The sequence below is a fragment of the Dermacentor variabilis genome, chromosome 7 (genome assembly GCF_050947875.1).
Source record: "Dermacentor variabilis isolate Ectoservices chromosome 7, ASM5094787v1, whole genome shotgun sequence".
Lineage (NCBI taxonomy): Eukaryota > Metazoa > Arthropoda > Arachnida > Ixodida > Ixodidae > Dermacentor > Dermacentor variabilis.
In genome coordinates this window covers 123,849,075-123,873,377 of record NC_134574.1, presented here as the reverse complement: position 1 = coordinate 123,873,377, position 24,303 = coordinate 123,849,075, and the positions used below count along the sequence as shown (strand labels likewise).

At 47.1% G+C, this 24,303-nt stretch overlaps 1 protein-coding gene across 1 annotated transcript; it reads right to left on the bottom strand.

Annotated features, from left to right (window-relative positions):
- Positions 1–6,458: 6,458 nt before the first annotated feature.
- LOC142588826 (uncharacterized) lies at positions 6,459–20,437 on the bottom strand. Its single transcript, XM_075700643.1, has 5 exons — positions 20,300–20,437; positions 16,879–17,028; positions 13,548–13,823; positions 7,077–7,323; positions 6,459–6,586 (listed from the first exon to the last, which is right to left on the bottom strand). Exons 1-5 carry the CDS (start codon positions 20,435–20,437, stop codon positions 6,459–6,461), a joined length of 939 nt encoding a protein of 312 aa, XP_075556758.1.
- Between the last annotated feature and the right edge of the window lie 3,866 nt (positions 20,438–24,303).

Sequence of the window (24,303 nt, the reverse complement as noted above, 5' to 3'; positions counted from 1 at the left end):
AGCTAACTGACCACGTAATGGTAAAAAGTAGGTACAGAATGTTTAGGATTGAAAAGATTGAGGAGATACAAATTATAGACTGACAAAAAAAAAATTGCATAGATAATCTGATTACCCCAAGCAGGATAAGTGCCTATTTGACACCACCCCATTTGGAAGGGGGTGCATATAAATCATAATCATCATCATCACCACTGTGAAATGCGGGAAGGGCTTAATTGAGCGGAAGGATTGCTTGAGAATACGAAGAAGTCCAGGAAGTGTTTTGGAATCGATGCTCGTGTTTGGAATACGGGAGAAAGGCTTTTTTTTTTTTCGTGTACCCGGCCTTCCGCGCTGCGTTCCCTTCATGCGGCGACTTCACCAGCTTGCCCAAGCTATGTGACGACCTTTGTTTCATCGGAGAGAACACAGAGCTTCGGCGTACGAAGCACCGGATAAGCGACTAAGCGGCGGCTCACAAGTAGAAGTAGTCCCGGAGGTAGATGCCCGACGTGCTGCCCAAAATGCTGGCCATGCAGCCGACGGCGCTCGTGTGGGCCACGTTGATGAGCAGCGCCTTCTTGATCTTGTGGAACCGGCTGCGAAGAAGGAGGAGAAATGCAAATGACACGCAGGCTTCCACGAAAGAGATAATCTTTTAACTAGAGAGAGAGAAAGAGAGAAAGGAAAAAGAAGAAAACAGAACATAACAGTTTCGAGGGACGAGCCCACGAGTACGTGCCGCATGTTTTGCCGCATACAGCCGCATGTTTCCTTTGTGACTGTTTCCTCACCTCGTCTTTCGCTCACGTCTCGTGGAGTGCAAACTAAAAGGGTAAGGGCCATTTAAAAGGAACACCAAAGGGGAAAAAAATATTAGGTCGAGCTAGACTAAAAAATTAGGCTTCTGTGTAATAGTTAATCGGTCATTCGTAGCGAGAACAGAGCTTTTGTGGGAGAGAAAATGTCGAAAATGAAAAAATTGTGAGTGGCTCCACCTGTCGTGGGCTATGGTATCCCTCACGTGACGTCAGCAATGGGCAGGTTCAGAAAGAGCGGCTCAAAGGGAGGTCACGCGAACACTACGACGACATCGTCCGCTCTTGGCGCGGGCGGTTCAAATTGAGGAGCAGCGCAGGGGTACATTCGGTGGCTATCTTCCGCGCAACAAAGTGATATATGGCACACAGAACACGATGACAGACTTCTAGGCGAATAATCTGTCGATGTAGCTCGACCTATAATATTCCAGTGGTGTCCCTTCAACATGATTTTTTCGAACCTTAACTTCACTCGAGGTCTGCTTTCTCAGTAAACACCTATATAATTGGCACTAAAATGAACCCTGCAAATCGAACGATCCATACGTGTGGTTCAGAGCGAAAGCGACACTGGGGCTATGGCAGGGGCCATTGTGCAGGGCTCCGGGATAATTATATGACCACTTAGCGTTCTGTAACATGCCCGTAAGTCTAGTTGCACTAGCGCTTTTGCATTTCGCTCGCATCGAAATGCGGCTACCGCTGCCGGGGATCGAACTCGCGACCTCGTGCCCAGCAGCAGACTCAATGCGCCTGTATTTATTGTTCTGCAAGACTTAATGTCAAATTTACTTAGCTAATGTAACATTCGAGTACAAATTGGCACCTGTCCCCTCATAGTGGATGGCAGTGTCCTCTTATACGGGATGGAGCGAAAATAGACGAAAATGACGTCACGAACATAATGGAATCATAAGAGGGCGGCGGTCGCTTTTGTGCTCGATTTAGGGGCATTTCAAGGAACGCCTCGCTTAAAGGGCCCCTCACCGGGTCTGCGCATTACAGAGACAAGCGTATTGCGAAAGATGGATCACGTGCCGGAGTGTCTGCTTCAGTGCCATCGCGTGCATCCGTTTTTCGCGGTTACTGCTTTGGAATTTTGGTTGGTTGTAGTAGTTTGATTACGAGAAAGCGTTGATTCAGTCGAAACCTCAGCAGTCATGGAGGCATTACGGAATCAGGGTGTACACGAGCCGTATGTAAAAATACTGAAAGATATCTATAGCGGTTCCACAGCCACCGTAGTCCTCCATCAAGAAAGCAACAAAATCCCAATAAAGAAAGTCGTCAGGCAGGGAGATACGATCTCTCCAGTGCTATTCACAACGTGTTTACAGGAAGTATGCAGAGACCTGGATTGGGAAGAATTGGGGATAAGAGTTAATGCAATACCTTAGTAACTTGCGATTCGCTGATGATATTGCCTTGCTTAGTAACTCAGGGGACCAATTGCAATGCATGCTCACTGACCTGGATAGACAAAGCAGAAGGGTAGGTCTAAAAATTAATCTGCAGAAAACCAAAGTAATGTTTAACAGTGCTGTTTACGATAGATAGCGAGACACTGGAAGTGGTAAGGGAATACATCTACTTAGGGCAGGTAGTGACCGCGGATACGGATCATGAGACTGAAATGAGAATAATGGGCTGGGGTGCGTTTGGCAGGCATTCTCAGATCATGAACAGCAGGTTGCCATTATCCCTCAAGAGAAAAGTGTATAACAGCTGTGTTTTACCAGTACTCACGTACGGGGCAGAAACCTGGAGGCTTACGAAAAGGGTTCTACTTAAATTGAGGGCGACCCAACGAGCTATGGAAAGAAGAATGATGGGTGTAACGTTAAGGGTTAAGAAAAGGGCAGATTGAGTGAGTGAACAAACGCGAGTCAATGACATCTTAGTTGAAATCAGGAAAAAGAAATGGGCATGGGCAGGACATGTAATGAGGAGGGAAGATAACCGATGGTCGCCAAGGGTTACGGAATGGATTCCAAGGGAAGGGAAGCGTAGCAGGGGGCTGCAGGAAGTTAGGTGGCCGGATGAGATTAAGAAGTTTGCAGGGAAAACATGGCCACAATTAGTACATGAACGGGGTAGTTGGAGAAGTATGGGAGAGGCCTTTGCCCAGCAGTGGGCGTAACCAGGCTGATGATGATGATGTAGTAGTTTTACGCTACAGCGCTTGTTCTTTATTTTCATTTCAAGGTGTTATACGCTTTATGAAAATATACGGCTTTCCTGCGTGCATATTTCGGCCAGATACCATCGCACAAAGAGAAAGCACGGTACAGAAGCTCACCGGTCGTTAAACCCCGGCGTCAAATATTAAAGCCCGCGTGTACAAGTAGAAAATAAGTTAGATTTGCAGGAGTGAAGGTGTCGAATACCTGAAGCGAGGTATACGCGACTAATGCATCCAGCCAAACGAGTCGCAAAACGTCATCTTAAATCGACGGCAACGTGCGAAAGGATCTTGTCGAAGACGTTTGGACTTTGGTAGGTTTTATTTTTCCCTTTTTCGCTGACCACGTGGGCACACGCCTGTATACTGTTAGGATCGGCCTGCAGGGGTACTGCTCTGCAAAATTATCTCAGCCCGCTGCAGGTGCTTCCATCGAGCCGCGGTGGTGGCGCCCTTCAGAGAACCGGCGAGGACGACAGCACTAACCGACCATGAACTTCCTTCGGGAAACTGCGTACTGCGGCAGCGTTAATTTACCATGCGGCTCGTTCGGAGAATCAGCGACGGCAGCAGGGCGGGATACGTTTGGCACCCCGTGTATTGTTGGTTGATTTGCCGAGTCTTCATGGTATCTCTGCAGCAAGAAGAATTTCCCTAACAAAAGGGTGCTTTGCGGTACGTGGGCCTCAGGATTCGTCACAGTCTGCTGACACTCATGGCGACTACAGGAGAAAGACAGCTCTGGAATTTAGAGGCGCAAGACAATGGGCAACCGGCGGCCGGGCTGCGGGGGTCAGCTCGGGCAACCGACGCGCCTATCAAGACTCAAGATAATGGACAACCGGCGGGTCGACTGCGTTGACGTTTGACGCTGCGAATCGGCGGTGAACTGACGCTTTTCCCTCACCTAGGGAACTAGGGACCAATGGAGTGTTTATAAGCAGCTGTTGTCGGCTGCTAGAGGGTGCGCGTCGTCGTGCTCTGTGCTCGTGTTCGTACTCGTAAGTTGTGTGCTGTATGTTCGTCTTCCGTGTTCCATTTGGGAGCCACGCTAGACTGTCGATGTATCTCTTGTTTAAAATGTAAATACTGTAAATAAACCCAGTACGCCTAGTTCCTCCCAAGTTCCTCTCTACGACCTAGAACCCCTTCAACTGGTGGCAGCGGCGAGATCGTGCTCCAACTCTAATAATACGTAACGCATCATTGCAATAAGCCAGATCGTTATTTTTGGTCGTCTAGGTCCGGAAAATTCGGCTTTGTTATCTCCGTAACTTCATGCTGCAAGTATCTTGTTCGCTTAACTTACATCAGCTATATCATTCATCGATAAATCTCTGTAGCGGTTTAATTTTAGCGCCCATGCAATGAAAGCCTTCGGGATCAGGGCGTGCCTTTATTAGAAATGCAAAAGAAGCGTGTCATGCCACATAGTCCTGTCCCGTTCGCATGCGCCTAAGCCATTCTTTGAGCTGCTGAAGAAAAAGATTAAAACCAGACAAATGCTTTTTTGCTTCACTGCGGCAAACTTTATCACAATTGTAAAGCGGTAGCGTCTTGAAGGCTGGCAACCTTTGACAAGTTAACTTACTGATAACAAAGTGCTGAGGAGTTATCTCTAACCGATTAAGGTTATCGAAAAAGTTTCTGGCCAGTTCACTCTTGAATAGGCCAAGTCTTGTCGTTGCATTCTTGCATTCTAAACGAAAAATTCGACCAAAACGAAAAAGAAATGCCGACCTTTAAAAAGCATTTAGAAGGCACTGCGATACCTTTAAGCCCAGACCACACGTACGCTTGCGGACGCGCACAAGCTCGCGTTCACGCGCCCACGCATGCGCAGACGGCGCGGCATGGCTCGTACGCGTCGAAACGCGGCGTGATCTCGGGGAACAGCTGCCCTCTGTTATCGCGCGCTTGAGTTGCCTCGCGTCGGCGCGCCTGGCTACGCAGCTACGGCGCGGAACGTTCAACTCTCAGTGAAGCAGATTTATATCATGCAAGAAAGTGGTTCTTTCCTTTTTGCGCTGATCTAACAGCTATAAAAATATAACAATTACGTTTATAAATATCGAAGCATTTTGAAACACTGTCGATACCAAAGTACGAAGCGGCGCCTGCCAAGGCGTCTGTGAGTGAGCTCAGTGAGCGCGCGCTGTCGCGCGTCTTTGTGGATGCAAACCGCCATTAATCGCGAAGCGCCGCAGGCGTTAAGCGCGCGGACGCGAGCTAGCGCGCGTCCGCAAGCGTACATGAGGTCTCGGCTTTAGAGAGTATGCTATAGCCATTAGGCGCTCCTTCCTGCGGCGAGCGTCGGCGTCGGCGTAAGGGCCGATTTACGCTCGAGTCGCCCATCGCCGCAAGCCGCACCGCACGCTTGCGGTCGCGCGAAAAATTGCACGTATCCAGCACTTGTGCACAAATTACCATTTACACTGTGTGCACAGTGTATACCTTACACATTGTGCATACGAATCGGAGTACATACGGAACGTTTCTTATCACAATCCATGTAAAACATCGAGCCCTGTATTTTTTGCAGCTGTTGTTATTGACGTTTTTAGGGAACCGAAACCGCATTATCCCGCCTGCATAAAGAGTACGTTAAAGAGATGCCGCAAGGTCTTTGTAGCCCCGAAGCTGCCGCTTCTTGCTAAAACTCAACCAGGCCATAATCAACACAAAGTACTGTAAACTGCGCGTGCACAGCAATGAATCCTGAATCAACTGCAGCTTTAGCGCTCCTATGGCTATAGTACTAATGCAAAACAGGGGTGGAGTACTCACTGCGCTTCCAGGAGGAACATCTTGGCCGTGTTTCGATGCTTCAGTATGGGGCTCTTCTTCGGCGCGTCTATGAGGAAAGGCGAACTTTATATCACAAATCATAAATTAACTCCGTCTGAGTGTACTCTATCGCAACGGGGTAAACCTATTAGCGGAAACTACAGCGTTGGGCATTGATTCAGAATTGTAGCTCCATTCCGGGCCGTTGTCATCTCGTAAACCTCCCTCCTTTCGTATTTAAGATATGCAAATTGTACATAGACAAAAACAGTGGGAAAATATGTTACGTTTGGGATATTTGTTGCTTACATACTTCGATTACTTGCGTTGCAGAAAGCTTACTGATAAGCGACTTTTGTTATAGATAGATAGATAGATAGATAGATAGATAGATAGATAGATAGATAGATAGATAGATAGATAGATAGATAGATAGATAGATAGATAGATAGATAGATAGATAGATAGATAGATAGATAGATAGATAGATAGATAGATAGATAGATAGATAGATAGATAGATGATCTAAAGTTCTTAAGTCCACCGGGTGCATCCTTGAGATATTCTGTAGACTATGTAAAGCTTGCGTGCACGTTTTATATGGCGCTTTTTTGCCACATGTTGGTTGACACAACTCGTAACTCTTGCTTAAAGATTACTCAGAGGAAGTGTAGAGGCATGCATCGCTACACCTCCCGATAAAGTAATAAAAACAAGTGAACTTGTCTGCATGAACGTAGGTAGGTCTTACTGGGATCCTCATTTTGGTCAATCTCTGGTATGACGGCGTCCATGCCAACGATGTATCTGGGATCTGGGTCGAACGAGAATTAAAGGAATGAGAAGGGAGAGGTAATTATAGCACAAAGTATGGCCAGAAGGTACTGAGGAAAATGGCAAACAACAGCAACAAAAAACTAGTGCTTTGCTGTTCGCTTGAAGCGAACAACATTGCGCTTGCTGGAGTGCTCAACTGTCTTTGTTGAGAGCAGTTCCATCGTATAAACTCTGACACACACGCATGCAGGCACGCACACACGCACGGACGCACACTCGGTATAAATTAGGCCCCCTCAAGAAATTTATTCGGGATAACGTTCATTGAAATTCATCGCACTCATTCCAACGTGTGGCTCAAGATTTCAGAAAATGTGATCCACAGCCCCTTTAACGGGCATGGCGACTTCTCACTGCTCTTTCGATATCCCTCCCACACACACTCATTTCCAATCAAGCTTCCCGAAATTGCCCGCGCGGGAGACACGCAGGGAAGACGCGGCGTGCCTATACACGTACACGCGTACCGTCGGGCACGGTCCCGTGCAGTTGGTAGAAGGCGCCCGGGTTGCGCGCGTCGAAGGGGGCGATGGAGGGCACCAGGACGCGGGGCCGCAGGTCGGCCTCGTCGTCGTCCTCGCTGCTGTCGTCCGTGTCGTCGTCGTCCTCGTCGTAGTCGTCGGGCGAGCTGCCGCTAGGCGGCGTCTTGCGCGGCGAGATGACCATCACGTGCACGGGCGTCATCACCACGTCCTCGCCGACGGTGGTGCGCACCTGCGCCGAGGCGATTGGCGAGAGAGTTTCCTCGCGGAGAAAGTAAACGTTAGGAAATGGCGTCGCGCAACACGATTGAAGCTCGAAAACGTATCGGCCCAACACGTGACCGCCCTTATAAAAATGAACGTTAACATTCTTTAGAACTCCTACGAACTTTCTATTTACTTTATTGACAGTCTATTAACATTTACATTCTAGTAACATTTGTTCATACACAGTCAAAAGACTTCCTTCTTACTTTTGTATACAGAATATTTTCAATACACCGTTAACAGACTTTCTTCTTACTTTTCTATAAAGAATATTTTCAATACACTGTTAACAGACTTTCTTATTACTTTTGTATAAAGAATGTTTTAAATACACCGTTAAAAGACTTCCTTCTTACTTCTGTATAAAGAATATTTTCAATACACTGTTAACAGACTTTCTTATTACTTTTGTATAAAGAATGTTTTAAATACACCGTTAAAAGACTTCCTTCTTACTTTTGTATAAAGAATATTTTCAATACACTGTTAACAGACTTTCTTCTTACTTTTGTATAAAGAATATTTTCAATACACCGTTAATAGACTTCCTTCTTATTTTTGTATAAAGAATATATTTAATACACCGTGAAGACTGATGATGATATGTAGTGTTTATTGGCGCAAGGGCCAAGTGTGGCCTTCTTACTTCTTACTTCCTTCTTACTTTTGCACATAGAATATTTTAAGGTCCCCATCAACATGTATTTTTCTAACTTTTATCTCTAGAACCACTTCAGTACTGCGTCAGAAGGCTAGTTACTTTTGTGTAAAGAGTGTTGTACTATACATCATCGAACTATATTTTTTTGTTTGAAGGACATGTATCCTCAGTACGTCCACAGCTCGTACTGTTTGCCAAAAAATATTTAGAATGGGAAGTAACCTGAGAGTTTCTGATAAATTTTTCTAACACACATCAATGCCGATATATGACATACTCAGGAGTCAAGCTCATTGTTTTAAATCATAGTCCCAGTCCAAGTCGGTAGCCAATTGTTGACGGAGTGCTCTTAAAATGTTTAAAGAAATATGTTCGTAAATTCTTAGAACTAATCTTTTAGAGGATCTACTGGACTACGTGAGCGTGCGCGGACGTCAGCACACTCCGAGAAAATTTGCTTGCGCTACACCACCTGACCGGTGTGATAGCGGACTACTGTGTAGGCCGCGCACCAGTTGCAGAGCTTTATCCCGACCTTGGGGCTGGTTAATTTAAGGCCGATTTACGCTTGAGCCGTGACGCATGCGGTCGTGCAGAAAACTGTACATTTCGCCCACTGGTTCACAAATTTTGGCATACACTGGGCTCGCACATGCAGTGTATAAACCGAAATGTGTGTACCAGTCTACAAAATGTGCAAATTTTCACCCGACCACATGCGTGCGGGCAGGCGGGTGGTGTGGTGTAAGGCTCGAGCATAAATTTGCCCTTACCACGCGCTGCTATTGCAATGCCACCAATTAGCTTTGCAACGAGATAATTAGGTCAGTGCATTCTGCGATATAAATAGTACGCCCTAAGCTGGAACGTGTCAGCATAGTAGCGTCACGATATTTGTTAAAAAGAAGAAAAAGAACCGAAACTCAGGGTAACACGGCGCTGGAACGTTGCCGCTCAAATGTCCAAAAGGCTGCAAAATACAACTACTGCTGAGTGAGAGCGTGTATTGACCTGAGAAGCGCACAGGTCGAATAGAAAGAAAAGCTGAACTCTGTGCAAGCAACACTTTTCTGTGAAAAAATAATTAAATTACCCTTACAGTATAAAAAAATGTAGCTTTCTACGCGTTCATATTCGCACGCTTTCGTCCCTGCCTCCTACCGACGGCTTCTGCATATTAAAGGAAATAGGACCTTGCATCAAAGTGAAGGCAAAGTAACTATGTCAACTGATGTGCTTTATGGCGATGGTAGCTTGCTGTGTGTGAAAACAGATCGAAAAGAAATAATTATGCACTCTTAACATTCAGTGATCTTGCTTGACAACACGGCGACAAAATTTTGAGCTCCGACAAGGGGCCATGACATCCGTAATAATGGCATTCCGTATACCAACAGCCAGGATATCAAAGGCCATGCTTTTGCCGTGCTTCGGGCGTCTGAAAACTGCTAACGTCATAGCCGCCACGCTTCGGACGTATATTTGACTATAAAAATAGTACTACAATGTGCTTCACCGCTGGGCGCCAGGGAGCAATGTTTTGTCTTTGAGAGCAGGAAGTGCTAAAGGATGCTCTTGCGCAAAATAGAATAACCACATAATTTACCCAATATGATTTTATTGTTCTATGTTTATTACATTTCAAGAAAAAAAGCCGGTTTCCAGAAAAATAATTGTCTCGAAAGATAAAACTATACAGCCCCTAAATGCCCAACAAAATTGAGCCGGCTGCCTTCTCAGTTTTTTTTTTTCAACCTCGGCCATGAGGTACATTCCTCCCTCTAAGTGCAGTTCCCAGAAAGGGGTGCGTACACAAAGGCCGGCCACAGCTTTCACCAAGAGGCGAGGAATGTCTAGGTGTGAGTCAACCATCGCAAGGTAGCGGGGGAGGGGGGGGGGGTGCATGTTTCGGCTTAAAGAGGGGCTTTAGTTCCGCGGCAGTCAAGGCGAAGCAGGTGGATGGAAAGAATGTCACATGCCTCTCCCGCGCATGCGCACAAATTTGACAGTTGGCCGAGTCGAGTCAAAGAGGAAGACCATCGCAATCGCCATCAGTTCCTTTGCGACGCCGGCATGGTACGGTCGGAGCGATGTAGGTGTTTCGTGTCGTATTGTAGCAGCAATCTAGCTATTTTTGCTGCTATTTATGCTTATGCTGTGTTGTGGCTAATTCATCGATGCAATTTAGTAAAGCAATGAAGGGGGCTAGTTGGTGAACGTTCCTGACCCGAACTATGATCACATTTCGCGAACTTGTCATATTTTTATACCCCCCCCCCCGCGCCATATCTCCTTGTATATACGCGCGTTCTTTAACAGTATTAAACAGTTGGTAGTTTGCGCTACGTCCGTCCACGTCCTGTCCTTCCTTAATATCGTCTGTGTAAAACTGAGCGCAATATAACCATGAATCATCGATGCAAGCCAACCAGCAAGGTGTTTGCGAAGCCCACGGTGCTTTCTTCGTTCCGTGATGTGAGCGTTTCTGGAACTTCTCTGCCAGCTGCGATGCAGTGTCGTGTGAAGTGATTTAATATTGGCACTGTCCGTGTTTTAAACTGCACAAATAGCGAACAGCTGTTCCTCAAGACTGCTATGCGCCGAAGTTTTCTCTATCTCCAAATTATAATAAAAGGTATGTTCTTTTCCATCATTTTTCATAAACATATTATTTTGATGTTATTTTATTTCAGTTTCTAATGCCGCATTTTGGCAGGTTATTATAGCGCGAACTGTAACGACGTGAAATGTTCTAAGAACGATTTTCTTACCTTTTTCAGCTGCCCCGCGTCATGGGGTTCGCTTGAAGTTGCTATAAACACGAAGCGTACAAATACTTCGTTTTCACAGCGTTCGCAATGACCTAAGGTCTGGTAAATATTGTCTGATCATGAACTCATTCTTTGCTCTTTCCTACTCTGGGTGCACAGGATGAGAAACAGTAAAATATTGAGCGTATAGCTTCACGGTTCACAATTATATATTTTTCAGCGAACCGGTTCACAATGACATAGGTTGCACTGGATAGACAAGTGCGAATGTGAAAGAAATCATTCGCACCTGTTTAACCACTGCAACCTATGTCATTGTGAACCGGTATTTTTTGACAGTGATATTTTGTTTTCGAGTAAAAATAAACGAACACGTGAAATTACAGAAGCGTTCCATATAATGTGTGCTTAAAAATGCATCAGTCAGCCATTGGTTGCTATCACTGACAAAGCATTTGTATTCTTGAATACTGCTTCAAGCTCTGTCATCTGTTTATATAAAAATGGATGACACGTTTTGCACATGCTCGGTGCAGCTAGCTGGCGCTGTTACGTTCATTCCTTCCAAAAATAACCAGCTTTGAGTAAGCGCTCGCGTGTCCACCTTCTCTGCGTCCGTGTGTATTGTGCGTGCTATAAATTTCACCATGAATAAACGATGTAATTAACTTTTTAGTGAGTAACTCATTTATGCAGGTAATTGGTAGAGAAACCCATTTTGTACACTTTCCTAATTTTAATAACACGTAGTAAATACAACGCAGCAAAGGATATGCATTTAATAATGTGCCCCATCATTGCCATCTCCTCTGCAAGTAAACAGGGATGACGGTCACAATTTTAGCATTCATGTGAACCTTAAAAAGCTGTTCTATGTATGTGATATGCTAACCTGAACATGATGTTAACACTGACCATCTTGTTTCTGTGCAGGGTTGGTTCATTCTGCAAGCATTCTGAGACATCAGCTTGCATAATCGATGCTTGCTAGAGATTATGCGACAGCTGCCATGCCGTAATCAACTAAGTCATTATTCATTTTTGTTCATTTCTCTACTACTTCTCTCACAATTCTGTGTAAATATTTTCGTGTGAATAAACTTCTTTCAGTGCAAACTTGCATTTGTTTTCCATTTTCGTGCACCTTCTAGGTTGCATACTGCCGTTTACCAACATGTTCACACATACTGACAAATGTTTACACTATGCTACTAGGTCGTATGTGGGACAAATGTTACTAGGGGAATAGTAAGACGTCAATAGCAAGTACATAAGCACATGTAAGTAAAATTTTGCCAGAGTGTTACTAAAGAGCCTAAAGGCTTCTGTTGGTTGACGGTTAGTGGAATGTTTACAGACCATCCATGAACATGCTTCAGTTGAAGTACGGTAGCCAATTCTTGATAGGATCCTATTCTTGATAGGATGTTACTAAGGTGTATAAAGACAAATGTTAATAGGGGATTGGTAGAAAGTCAACAGAAAATATATGAACATTTTTCTTTTGAAAGAATGTTAATACGGTGTATAAAGAAAGCTTGTTAATAGGGGATTGGTAGGAAGTCAACAGAAAATATATGAACATTTTTCTTTTGAAAGAATGTTAATACGGTGTATAAAGAAAGCTTGTTAATAGGGTGTTGGTAGGAAGTTAACAGAAAATATATGAACATTTCTCTTTTGAAAGAATGTTACTAGGGTGTATAAAGACAAATGTTCATAGGAAATTGGTAGAAAGTTTAAAGACATCCTATGAACATGTTTCTATTGAAAGTTGGTGGCCAATTGTTTCTAGGGTGTTACTAGAGCGTTGTTAGGATGTATAAAGACAGCTGGTAGGATTTCAATTGACTGTTGGTAGGTTCTAGTAACAAAAGTCTATAGACTGTCTAAAATATGTTGTTAGAAATGTTTATAAGGGCGTCACGACCCCGGAGCGTGTGGCGGCTCGTAGCGCTATAGTGTTGTAGATTCTGGAAGGTAGTAGTGCTCCTGCTGTGCAGGCAGAGATACGGCAGCGCAGCTGAAAAAAAAAAACTGCGAATCGATTAAAAACTACCGGAAGCCAAACGTACTCGACCGATACGCTGCGTATCAGAGGTCACGTGTTGGTTCGATACTGAGGGAGGGAAAGCGAAGGGGATGGCGTCGCAGAGAGTTCGCTTACGAAGGCCGGCTGCATAACATATGCGCTCTCCGGGTTTATTTCCTTGCTCCTAATGAGTTATTTACCGGAGGAGTTGGCGGCAGTTGATAATTTCTATTGGCATCCCTTTCGAAATGGGGCGGCGACAAACAGTCACCCAGACTGCTTGAATTAAATACATATTTCACAGAGCTTTTCTTTTAGCTGTACCAAAGTTTTAAAATTTGTCTGTGGCGGATAGCACAATTCCACTCCTTGATGTAAATTACTCGATCAGGCGGTCATTACTTCTACGAGAAATAAAAACACTTATTATATAATTGGCATAATTACGTAGATTAACTTTTGAATTCTTAACATTACGGCCACTATTTCAATTTACGAATTATAGCTGGTGAGTTCGCAAGGCGTATTCACTTGGAAGGAATTCTGAGGACTGCACCAGTTTCGAAATATAAATTTTCAGTGTCCGACGAAATGTATAGGCGTTCTAGTTTTTTTTTTTTTTCAAGAAAACGCTGTCTTATTCACCGAAGCACAAAAGTAACTCTCACAATTCCTCCCACCCGTTCCCCGTACGCATGCTGGTTGTCCATCTATAGGCCGCGTACGTTTCGGCGCCTGCCGTGCGCGATGGTTGCGGCGATGAGGTCGTGCTGCAGCTCGAACATGGTGGCCTCGACCACGGCGCACATGAGCAGCGTGGCGGAGCCTCCCATCAGGAGCTGCGCCGATAGGAAGGTGACGCCCGTGATGCCGAGGAGGATGCCGCGCAGGCGCAGCCCGAACGCCTCGATCACGTACAGCGCGACTCGCGAGCACAGCGCCGTCTCCTCGCCCGCGGCCACCAGCAGGTTCATGCCGAGCAGCAGGATCACCAGGCTGTCCTGGTGCGGTTTGTCAACCAAAAAGAAAATGAATACGAGAAGCGTACGTGTTCCCATTTATCAAGCTTCGTAAAGTAGCGACACTCTCCTGCTCCCCCTTCACTCCTCCTCGTTTCTCCTCTCTTTCACGCTCCCTCCTCGACCGTGGCGCCACCTAAACTGCTCGAGCGCAGCAACGGCGCCAAAATGCGCTCCTCGCCACTCCGTAAACGCTTCTCGAGCTAAAATGGCGCTGATGCACGGCGTGAGGGCCCACGTGATGCTATTAGGCCAATAGCGACGCGGCGTCGGTCTCGGCCAGAGCACGCGAGGAGGCGGCGGCATTCTTCAAAGCGTGCCGCTACTTTACGAAGTTTAAGGTGCTTTACCTATTATGGGAAACCAGAGTAACGGTGCACCAAGGGCGAAGGACAGTGATAGAAAAAGGGGTGCCGACTCGCAAATGAATCTTAAAGCGAAAAGCTTTCTCTGTTTCTTTTGCCCGTTTTCGTGGATGGTCGATGATCGGACACGGCAACGAAAACGCTCGTTCGCTCGTTCGCTCGCTCGCTCGTTCGTTCGTTCGTTCTATTCGCCTACATTCGCAATATTCTTCGACGGTTTCCGCACATTTCTTTTTATTCGGAAAGCACCCAGCATATATGTGAAGAAAAGATGCACATGCGTCAGGCAATGTGAAACCCGAACAAATTAAGTACAGCCTGCTGATCATACACCAAGGTACAAAACGGCAGTGTCACGCAGCATTATTGACTTCTTATGCTCATGTCCTCATTCTTTCTTTTTTATGTGGTATACCTCAGCGGCAGCGCATATATCTTGGCTCCAGCACAGAATGTTTTCTTCTTTTAAACAGGCCGGCACCCTTCCGTATAAACAATAAATGCTTTCACAATAAAATTAAAAAAAAAACTCGGTTGCGAGTCTGCACCTGCGTTGTGCCTTTCACCGCCCTACGTCCTTTGTACGCTGTTACTGTAGCTTCTCGAAATGTGGTAACTTGCCCAACTCTCCGTTTTTGTTTAGTTTTATTTATTTAGCGGAGTTTCTTTGACAATACACGAATAAATGCGTTCACCAAGGTGTAGAAGGGAAAGATGTCAAATCCGAGTATTACGTAGCCATCATTCCCATGCTGGCTTAACCGCCCTGCTTGTAGCTTTTGTAGACACTCGTGCCAGAATTTTCCCTAGTAAATCTCGTAGGAAACTATGGTACGAGCCACTTGAACGCATATAGCGTCAAATCATGGGCTAGCGCATATTTAAACAAATGCACAAAAATAAAGCGTACGAAAATGTTGAAACAGAAAGAAATGTACAATAGAAAAGCACTAAATGTAGAAAAAAGTTGTGCAGGAAGCATCTACGATGATTGTCAACGTAAGCGAAAGCCCGAACGAACGAACTTTTCTTGGCCGACCGCTCTACTAGCGCTTCTAAGCCTTCAGACACACGCAACACACGCAACAGCAGGCGCGTATCAAAGAGCTATAAGGTTGGCGTTCGGCAAAGAGCGCACCCTCAACCTGGCATAATGAGCAATTATGCGGTTTAGACAAACCAACTTTTAATCAAATCGTCACACGATTGACCTCAATGCAAGACCTGAAGCCAATTATCTGAGGAGTTCCAATTTCGAGACACGCTTAAGGTTGACGCTGCTAATTTCTACAGCTTAATGAGTCCCCAACAGTTACGTATAGGAAACCTCAAATGAACTGACGAACTTAATTTCGTGCTGATGAAGATACCCGATCCACCCATAATAAAACAAGGTCCATGGTCATCCCGTTATCAAAAGCAGGCGCAGCTTAGGAACTTAGCCAAATTGCTAGCGTCCTCACGCTCGGTCTTTAGAAAACTGCGGAGTATTTCAAGCGTCGCTTCTTTACTTCTGCTCGTCGTTGCAGTTGCGATTACCACGTAAGCCCTATTCCGCAGCAACAATACACGCTGCTGTGCCGCCTACAACTGGGGTTAGCCTACGCACATTCACACTCCTTCCTCAGTGGAATGTCAGGCTCTCCTGTATGCGACCACTGCAACTATGACGGGACCATCCAGCGAGACCTCCATTGCCACATCACCCGCTTCGACATCCAGCGTCAGCGTCTTCGGAGTTCACTCGGATAACTGGACGGTCGACGCTAAGAAAGAAAAAGATTCCGAATGCATGGACTCACTCATCAACAACCTAGAAAGCTACCTCCAGGCGATGTAATGACTTTTCTGAGTTTAACGGACCTGAAAAGTATCTTATAGAGAGACTTCTTCTAATAAGTGAAATCAGAACCCTGTCTTTTTGTCTTAACCTTCTTTTCTTTTAATCCCTGACCCCCTTTTCCTTGTGCAGAGTAGCTAATCGGACAGGTTGGTTTGTCTCGTTTACCGACCTGCCGTCCCTTGTTTCCTCCTTCTCTCGCCGAACTAATTTAATTTTCCAGAATTACACTTTCGAAACCCCATGAGCATTTGTTCGACAGAGGAAGATTTCTTATTAGCAAGGAAAATGAAGGACGAATTTCCTCTGAATTTCCCGCCCATAATGCACCGTCCAAATACGTCATAGTAGCATCACGATCGTCACAGTACTTTCACATATTTCGGTATCTTCTCTGTGTGTGTGTGTGTGTGTGTGTGTGTGTGTGTGTGTGTGTGTGTGTGTGTGTGTGTGTGTGCGCGTGCGTGCGTGTGCGTGTGCGTGTGTGTGTAGCGAAAGCGCGTGAAAGCTACTACACTCATATCCTGCTGATCATATCCTGATGAAATGAAGCACCACTCTTTATCTAGAGCAATTAACGCTGCGACTGTATGCTGCTGAAAGTTGTGACGTCACGAAGAGATCGTTCAGGAACATTGAGGTGGTGGCGCCACCCGTCCTTCGGTTCGCGTCTTCTTTGGTCGTACCGCAACTGTGATAACGGCGAGACCAACTGTCTTTCCGACAGTGTAACTCGCCATAATACTACATGATCTACACATCGCAATGTCTATAGATGACCGGACGACCACTCCGATGGCTACGAGCGGCCCATGGTCGCGTGAACGCTCACCTCCATGAACATGTGGGCGAGGTCCGAGACGGAGGTGACGCCAGCCAGGGGAAGGACGAAGAAGGGGAGCAGCCAGGTGACTGGCACCGGCACCGTGCCCAAGAGTGTCCACGCGACCATCAGCAGACCCACCGACAGGCACCACAACATCTGCAGGAAACAGAACGAACAGCCCACAGTAGTCATTACTCTCCAAGTGTGTATGAACGTGAGTCATTGCAAGAGCTGTTATGATGGTGGCGGCAAAAAATTATGCACCAAGGAAGGTCCATAGCTGTTCTCGTGAGAGAGTGCCTTGTGAAACATACATGCGACAGAAACCTTGAGGCTAACAAAGAATCTTGTGAAGTTAAGGACTGCGTAACAAGCGATGGAACGAAACATGTTATGAGCTAGATGCGGGTTTTAATGGTATTATGGGGTTTTACGTGTCAAAACCACTTTCTGGTTATGAGGCACACCGTAGTGGACACCGAAAATTTCGACCACCTGGAGTTCTTTAACGTGCTCCTAAATCTAAGTACACGGGTGTTTTCGCATTTCGCCCCTATCGAAATGCGGCCGCCGTGGCCGGGATTCGATCCCGCGACCTCGTGCTCAGCAGCCCAACACCATAGCCACTGAGCAATCACGGCGGGTCTAGATGCGGGAAGACAGCGGTGTGGAGTGAAGAGCAAATGGTTGCCGATATTCTATAGTTGAAATTAAGAGGGGGAAAGTGGTGGCGCATCCATCCTTTCGAAATGATTGGCGACCTTAACGCGACTTGTAGTAACATTTTTATGATGGGCATGTAAGTGATGATCATATCTTTTATATGTTGTGATGATTATTATGATGATTATAATGATGAAAGTGACGATAAAGAGACAAAGCTGTGATGTGTCAAGCGCAGTGTGGTTATTGAAGAGCTTGACGAGGCACGTGGAATGCCGAGGCTCCTGTCACACGCTTCCCTCTGGACAGGCTGCGCCATCTAGCAGTGCCTTCATGAAGTCAGCACGTGGCCTCCGAGATTCGTGGCGCGCCGGTGCTTGAGAACACTGAGAACTGTTCCCTCGTTTTCCCCGCGCATTCGTGACCCAGCTGGCTAACGATGCGGGATGCTGTGCTTGAGGAGCCCGTGTGACGCGGAATCGATTTCAGGCAGACCGGAGAAATTTTTTGGTGTGGCACATACCCATTTCGGGGGGATTGATCAAGAACGTTCAGATAGATAGCCAGTGGTCCAAGTTGCGGTCTATTCCGTTACACACGCACTGGCACATACGCAGTGACCCAAGTTGGCGTTAAAAAAGGTTAGACACAGGACATCATGCCGCAAAGTTGGTGAAGCCCCCCAAAAGGCTCATCTCGTTAAAATGGAGCTGGGCAGGCCGTGTATGCGTAGGGTGGATAACCGGTGGTCTATTAGAATTACAGAATGGGAGCCAAGTGAAGCGCATCGAGGAGGGCATAGAAGTAGGTGGTGTGAGGAAATTGGGTAATTAGCAGGCATGGGACGGGATCAGCTGGTGCAAGCCAGGGGTAATTGGAGACCGCTGGGAGAGGCTAACAGTGCACATTGCATAAGCAGGGTGAGGATATGCGCGGGATTGACACCCTGAACGTGCCCTTCACTCTGAAATTTATCGGTATCAGGATATCTGGCGTAAAACTACATGCTCCTCCATATCCTCCTGCTAGGCCTCCCCTCCCGGTTTTGGGTGCTCCTGCTCTGCAGACAGAAATACCAAGCGCACCTAAACAAGTGCTGCATCGAATAAAAACTACCAGAAACCAAACCTTCTCACCCAATACGCTGTGTCTCCGAAGACGAGTGTTGCGCCTGTGCTGCTATAGGGAAAAGGCGGCGATAATGGCTTCATGGAGAGTTGGCTTGCCAAGGCTTGCAGCATGACGTAATCCTCTAAATTCTGGGGTTTTACGCACCAAAACCACCACCTGGTTATGAGGCACTCCGCATTGATTTTGACTATCCTGAAGATCACTGACGTGCCCCCAATGCACGAGACACAGGCGTTTCTGCATTTCGCCCGCAACAAAATGCACCAGCCGCTGCCAGGATTTGATCGATCCGGCGACCTCGTGCTTAGCAGCGCAACACCATAGCCGCTAAGCCACCATGGCGGGTTATCATGGAGGAAGGAATAAATAAACTAGTACAAAGCATTACGTCACCCGCCGTGGTGGCTCAGCGGTGATGGTGTTGCGCTGCTAAGCACGAGGTCGCGGTATCAAATCCCGGCAGCTGCTGCTGCAATTTGACGGGGGTGAAATGCAAGAACACCCATGTAATTAGACTTACGTGCACGTTAAAGAACCTCAGGTTGTCAAAATTAATCCGAAGACCCCCACTACGACGTGCCTCATAATCAGATCGTGGTTCTGGCACGCAAAAACCCCATAATTTAGAGCATTACGTCACGCTGCCACCCTTGGCAAGCCAGCTCTCCATTAAGCCATTATCGTAGCCTTTTTCCCTAGCATTACAGGCTCAACACGCGACTTCTGAGATACACCCGCCGTGGTTGCTCAGTGGCTATGGTGATGGGCTGCTGAGCACGAGTTCGCGGGATCGAATCCCGGGTATATGGCGGCCGCATTTCGATGGGGGCAAAATGCGAAAACACCCGTGTACTTAGATTTAGGCGCACGCTAAAAAAACCCAGGTGGTCAAAATTTCCGGAGTCCTCCACTACGGCGTGCCTCATAATCAGAAAGTGGTTTCGGCACGTAAAACCCCATAATTTTTTAACTTCTGAGATGCAGCGTATTAGCCGAGAGGGTTTGGTTTCTGGTAGTTTTTATTCGATGCAGCACTTGTGCAGGTACGCTGTGGTATCTCTGCAGCTAGTGGCTAATTCTTGAGGCGGTGTGATCGACTGTGACACGCTATAGAGTTTTTTCGTTGCAGGGCTGTACCTCTTCAAGAACAGAATTATACTAATATAACTTCTAATGATCCCTGTGACCAAAATATCACGTGTTTGAGCTCGCATTTGAGAGGAAAGCAGTCGTGCCACACAAATAAAGGTTTTGCGTCCATCGGTTACACAGCCTTACAAGGTGTTGCGACCAGAGCTGCATGATGGTGTTCGCGTCCACAGCCGTTCGCGTCCGTATAATTTCCAGCATACCTCTGTGCTAATACGTCAACGCTGCGTTAGACTTATCGGAATGAGCTAGCCCATCGAATCGTCCTGCAAAGGCTAGTATTTACTCAGGGCACACTGCAGACATATCAAGGAATTATATTGACGTGTTGTCCGAATAGCCTCCTCTGCCTTTCTAGGCGAACAGAAGTGCCACGCGCTTCTGCCGAGAAAGCCCTCCATCGGAAGCAACGGTAAAGAGTGTGCGCTCAAGCCTGCCAAGCCCTAAGGATTGTCTGCAGCACTAGTAGCCATGCAATACTCACGTTGCTGTTGGCGACTGCCGCCGGCGTCAGGAGCAGGGGCGCCACGTAGCCCAGCACCAGCCTGATGGTGCACTTCCTACGACACCACTGCTTCCAGTCGCACTCCTTGTCGGTCCCCTTCTTCTTAGCAGGAGGCATGGCCTCTGGCTGTGCGTGGTGGAGTTCCGACTGACACTCATCCGACTTGTCAAACGACGACAAGTAAACGAAGATAACGAACACAGGTCGTGACACGTCCCCTTTAGTATATCGCAAGTGCCTGACACGTCAGTTGCGGACAAAACTAATTGGAACACGGGAGCTGAGGCCTAATTTCACCGCAGTGCCCTTCGGCACACTGGGGGGTCAGCTATAAATTGGATCAGGCATGCGATCAGTGGCGTAGCAACAGGGGGGGCCGGGGGGCCGTGGGCCCCGGGTGCAAGGGGCCATTGGGGGGGGATGTCATATACGTCTGAAGACGCCCCTATTTCCGCCGGCTACAACAGGGGGGGGGGGGGTGACAGAAGACCTATGGGCCCCGGGTGCCAGACGCCCTAGCTACGCCGCTGCATGCGATCATCGCACGGCTCGTGGCCTGTTCCCCACTCGATCTGTTTCTTCACCACAGGATTAGAGCGACGTTCGCCGCTTCTGCGGCTCAACACTCATTAGCATGATGACGCTGGTGACGCAGGCATGTATAGCGATGCTATCAGCGACATAAGGTTAGTGAGCGTTCAGCCGCATTCAGAGCTGCGAACGGCGCGTCGATCCGCGAGCAAAGAAACGTATTGGGAACTGTCTATGAGCGCCAGCGTGCGCGCATGCGTGATACAATTTCTACCTTCCCCCGAGTCTCTAGCAGCCTGGGGTGAGTTAGGCCACAGCTCCAGTGTTCCACTTACTTCCGTTCACACCTGTAAGTTTAACCAAAGGGCTCAATAAAAAAAAATATGTTCAACTGCATGTTCAGTGAAGACCTTCTACTGGGCAACCAGCAAATCCAAGGTTGCGAATACCGGCCAAAAGTGTGCGACAGATCTCGCTAGTAAAGCCCTGTCCTTAACTATGAAAAAAGAAAAAAGAAGAAAAAAGAAAGAATCATTTCACAATGCGTAGCCATTGCGTTGGTACAACAGTCTGATGTATAAACAGATTCTTGAAACAGAGAAAAACGCGAGACATGGGAGGAAACGGCCACACAGTTTTAAAACAACAAATTTCGGCAGAACCCATTTCACGATGTCTGTCGACTGTAATGCGATTAGCATTCAACCAATGTACCCACACACCGTGTTTCTGAATGGAGGTTTATTTAAATTCCGTAGTGACCATTCTTATGCGTTGCTTCGACTATATGAGCTATTAACCTGTCTCCGGCACCGGCTTACTTTGGATGGCACTCGATTATCAAGGTCGCCCATAATCATGACGGCATGACGATTAATGAATGGCTCCGATAAAACGGACAAAGATGGCATGACGCCGGTGGCATGACGTCTTTTAGATGACCATTTTGAAATAATCGCGATGTTGTAATGGCCACAGCACGACAACGACGTCACGAGGACAACGGTATGGCGATGAGTGTATGACGCCAACCAGACGACGAAACTGGAATGACAACGATGGCGCTACCAAGACGGCAGGACAACAGATGCATGACGTAGACTGCCTGACGACGACACAATGACGGCCAGGGCGGCATAATCACAACTGAATGTCAATAGCATGATTAAGCTAGAATGGCGGAGATGGGACGACGTTGATGGTACTCCGAAGGCAGTAGGATGACGATGGCATGACGACAATGAGACAATGTTTCAGAAGCGATGACGATGCAAAACGACAGCGTGACAACGAAAGCCTGAATACAATTGCATGACGACGATGGCGTGAAGACGACGGCATGGGGATAGTGGGTTGACGAAGTTAGAATAACGACAATGGAATGACAGACCACATCAGTACGACACGGTGACAGCGAATGTATATGACGACGATGCAACGATTACGATGGCATGACAGTAGCATGACGACAACGGGATGACGACGAGTGTATTACGACGATGGCGTGACGATCACAATCTCACGAAGACTGTGGGACGATGGTGGTATTGCGATAAAGTTATGACGAGGCGTGACGCTGATGCCGTGACGAGATCGCGCATGACGAAACTAAAAAGACGGCGATAGAACGGCCAAGATGGCACGGCATTGAATGTCTGACGGCAGTATGACGGCAATGGCCGCCACGACAGCACGACGACGCAATTAAGACGATCACATGACAACGGCAGCACAATCACGATTGAACGACGACGGTACGATCACGCTGGAATGACGCAGGATTGATGTCGATGGAATCTTGAAGGCAGTGTGACGACAATGGTTTGATGTTTCTGAAGTGATGATGATACAACGAAAGCGTCACAACGACGACATGACGACAATATTACGACGACGACTGTGTGACGACGGCGGCATCACGAGAGTGGGATAGCGAAGTTTGAACGACGGCGCTGGAACGACCACGACCTCATCACGACGATGCTGACAACGAATGCATGATGGCGATGCTATAATGGCCACACGATGACAGTGATGGCATGAGAACGGTGAGTGCAATGGGATGACGATGAGTGTATTGCAACAATGGCGTGAAGATAGCCGGATTACGAAGCTGCAATGACAGCGATAGAAGGACTGCGACGTCATCGCGACGACGGTATGACAACGAGCGCTTGACGAGTGTATGAAGACAATGACGTGACGGCGACGGCATGACCAGAGCAGGATGACAAAGCTGAAACGGTGATGCAACGACCACGAGGGCATCGCGCGACCACGAGAAGGTACCCAGTGGTCCAAGCTATTAGACGACTTAGGCCACTGGGTCGGCGTAGAAGGCGTGACGAAAGTCAGATGGCTGAGCCGGAACAACGATGATGGAACGACCACAACGGCATGATTATAACGTTTGTCCAAAGCAGAAGGCGCAATATCGCCGCTCGAAATGCGCCGCGCAACAGGGGAAGATAAAAAAAAAGTAGCAGGAGGCGAGTTCGCGCCCTAAACGCGACGCGGATCTTCATTTCCGGCATGAGAGAAGGCAGGCAAGAAACCTAGCTTCGCTATAAAAAAATAAGAATAAAAGAAAACAGGAAATGGTGTCCACGTTGGCAGTGAAGCTGACCTCCTGCCAGCATGGCAACGCATTTCGATTTCTCGCACCTCCTCTTGTAATGAACTAATCTGACAAATTCTTTCCGTAAGGCGCTCCTTGGAAGGCACCCCACACTTTCCAGTGTAACACGAAATGGCAATGGGCCCTGGTGAGGGGCACCCTAAGACTTGCTTGTTCATTTAAATCTTTAAAGATATAACTACGGCCATCGCCGCCATTTGACCGATATGATCGCTAAGATATTATAATACAGAATAGAACTGGACCACTTGGCGGATATGTACGCATGGCTCAAAGTGCAAAAAGAACAACGGCTTGTCCCGTCTCCGTTTCCCTTCGTCGGTTCCGTGCGTTGCAAGTCATGAATTCGATAATACAACTCTGCGATTCCGGAGCCAAAATTTTGTGGCTCGGCCCTCTCGGGGTTTATAGTACTCAACTGTACCGTACTGGTGGTGTGTTCTTCAAGCGACTCCTTCGTGTAGGTATACACCGAGGAGCGTTGGAAAGGCATGTCTTCTACTGCCGAGGAGCGCCGCTATGTTCCGCAAGGCGGTACAGTGCCTGGATGCTATATCTGGGCACTGAAATTGCACCATTATTTCCAAATTCGCCCCCTTGTCCGCTCTGATTGTCTCAGAAGTCTGTTACGGCCTCTCCGATTGGTCCTAACGCCTGCAGGGCGTGATTTTACAGTGTCCTTTGAATAACACTCGCTGCGTAAGGCTCACAGGAACAATATACTCGGTTTAGTCGATGAAGAATATAACCACGGCAGAATATACGAATGCGAATGTTGACAATGCGTACTAAGAAGAGCACAAACAAAACGACC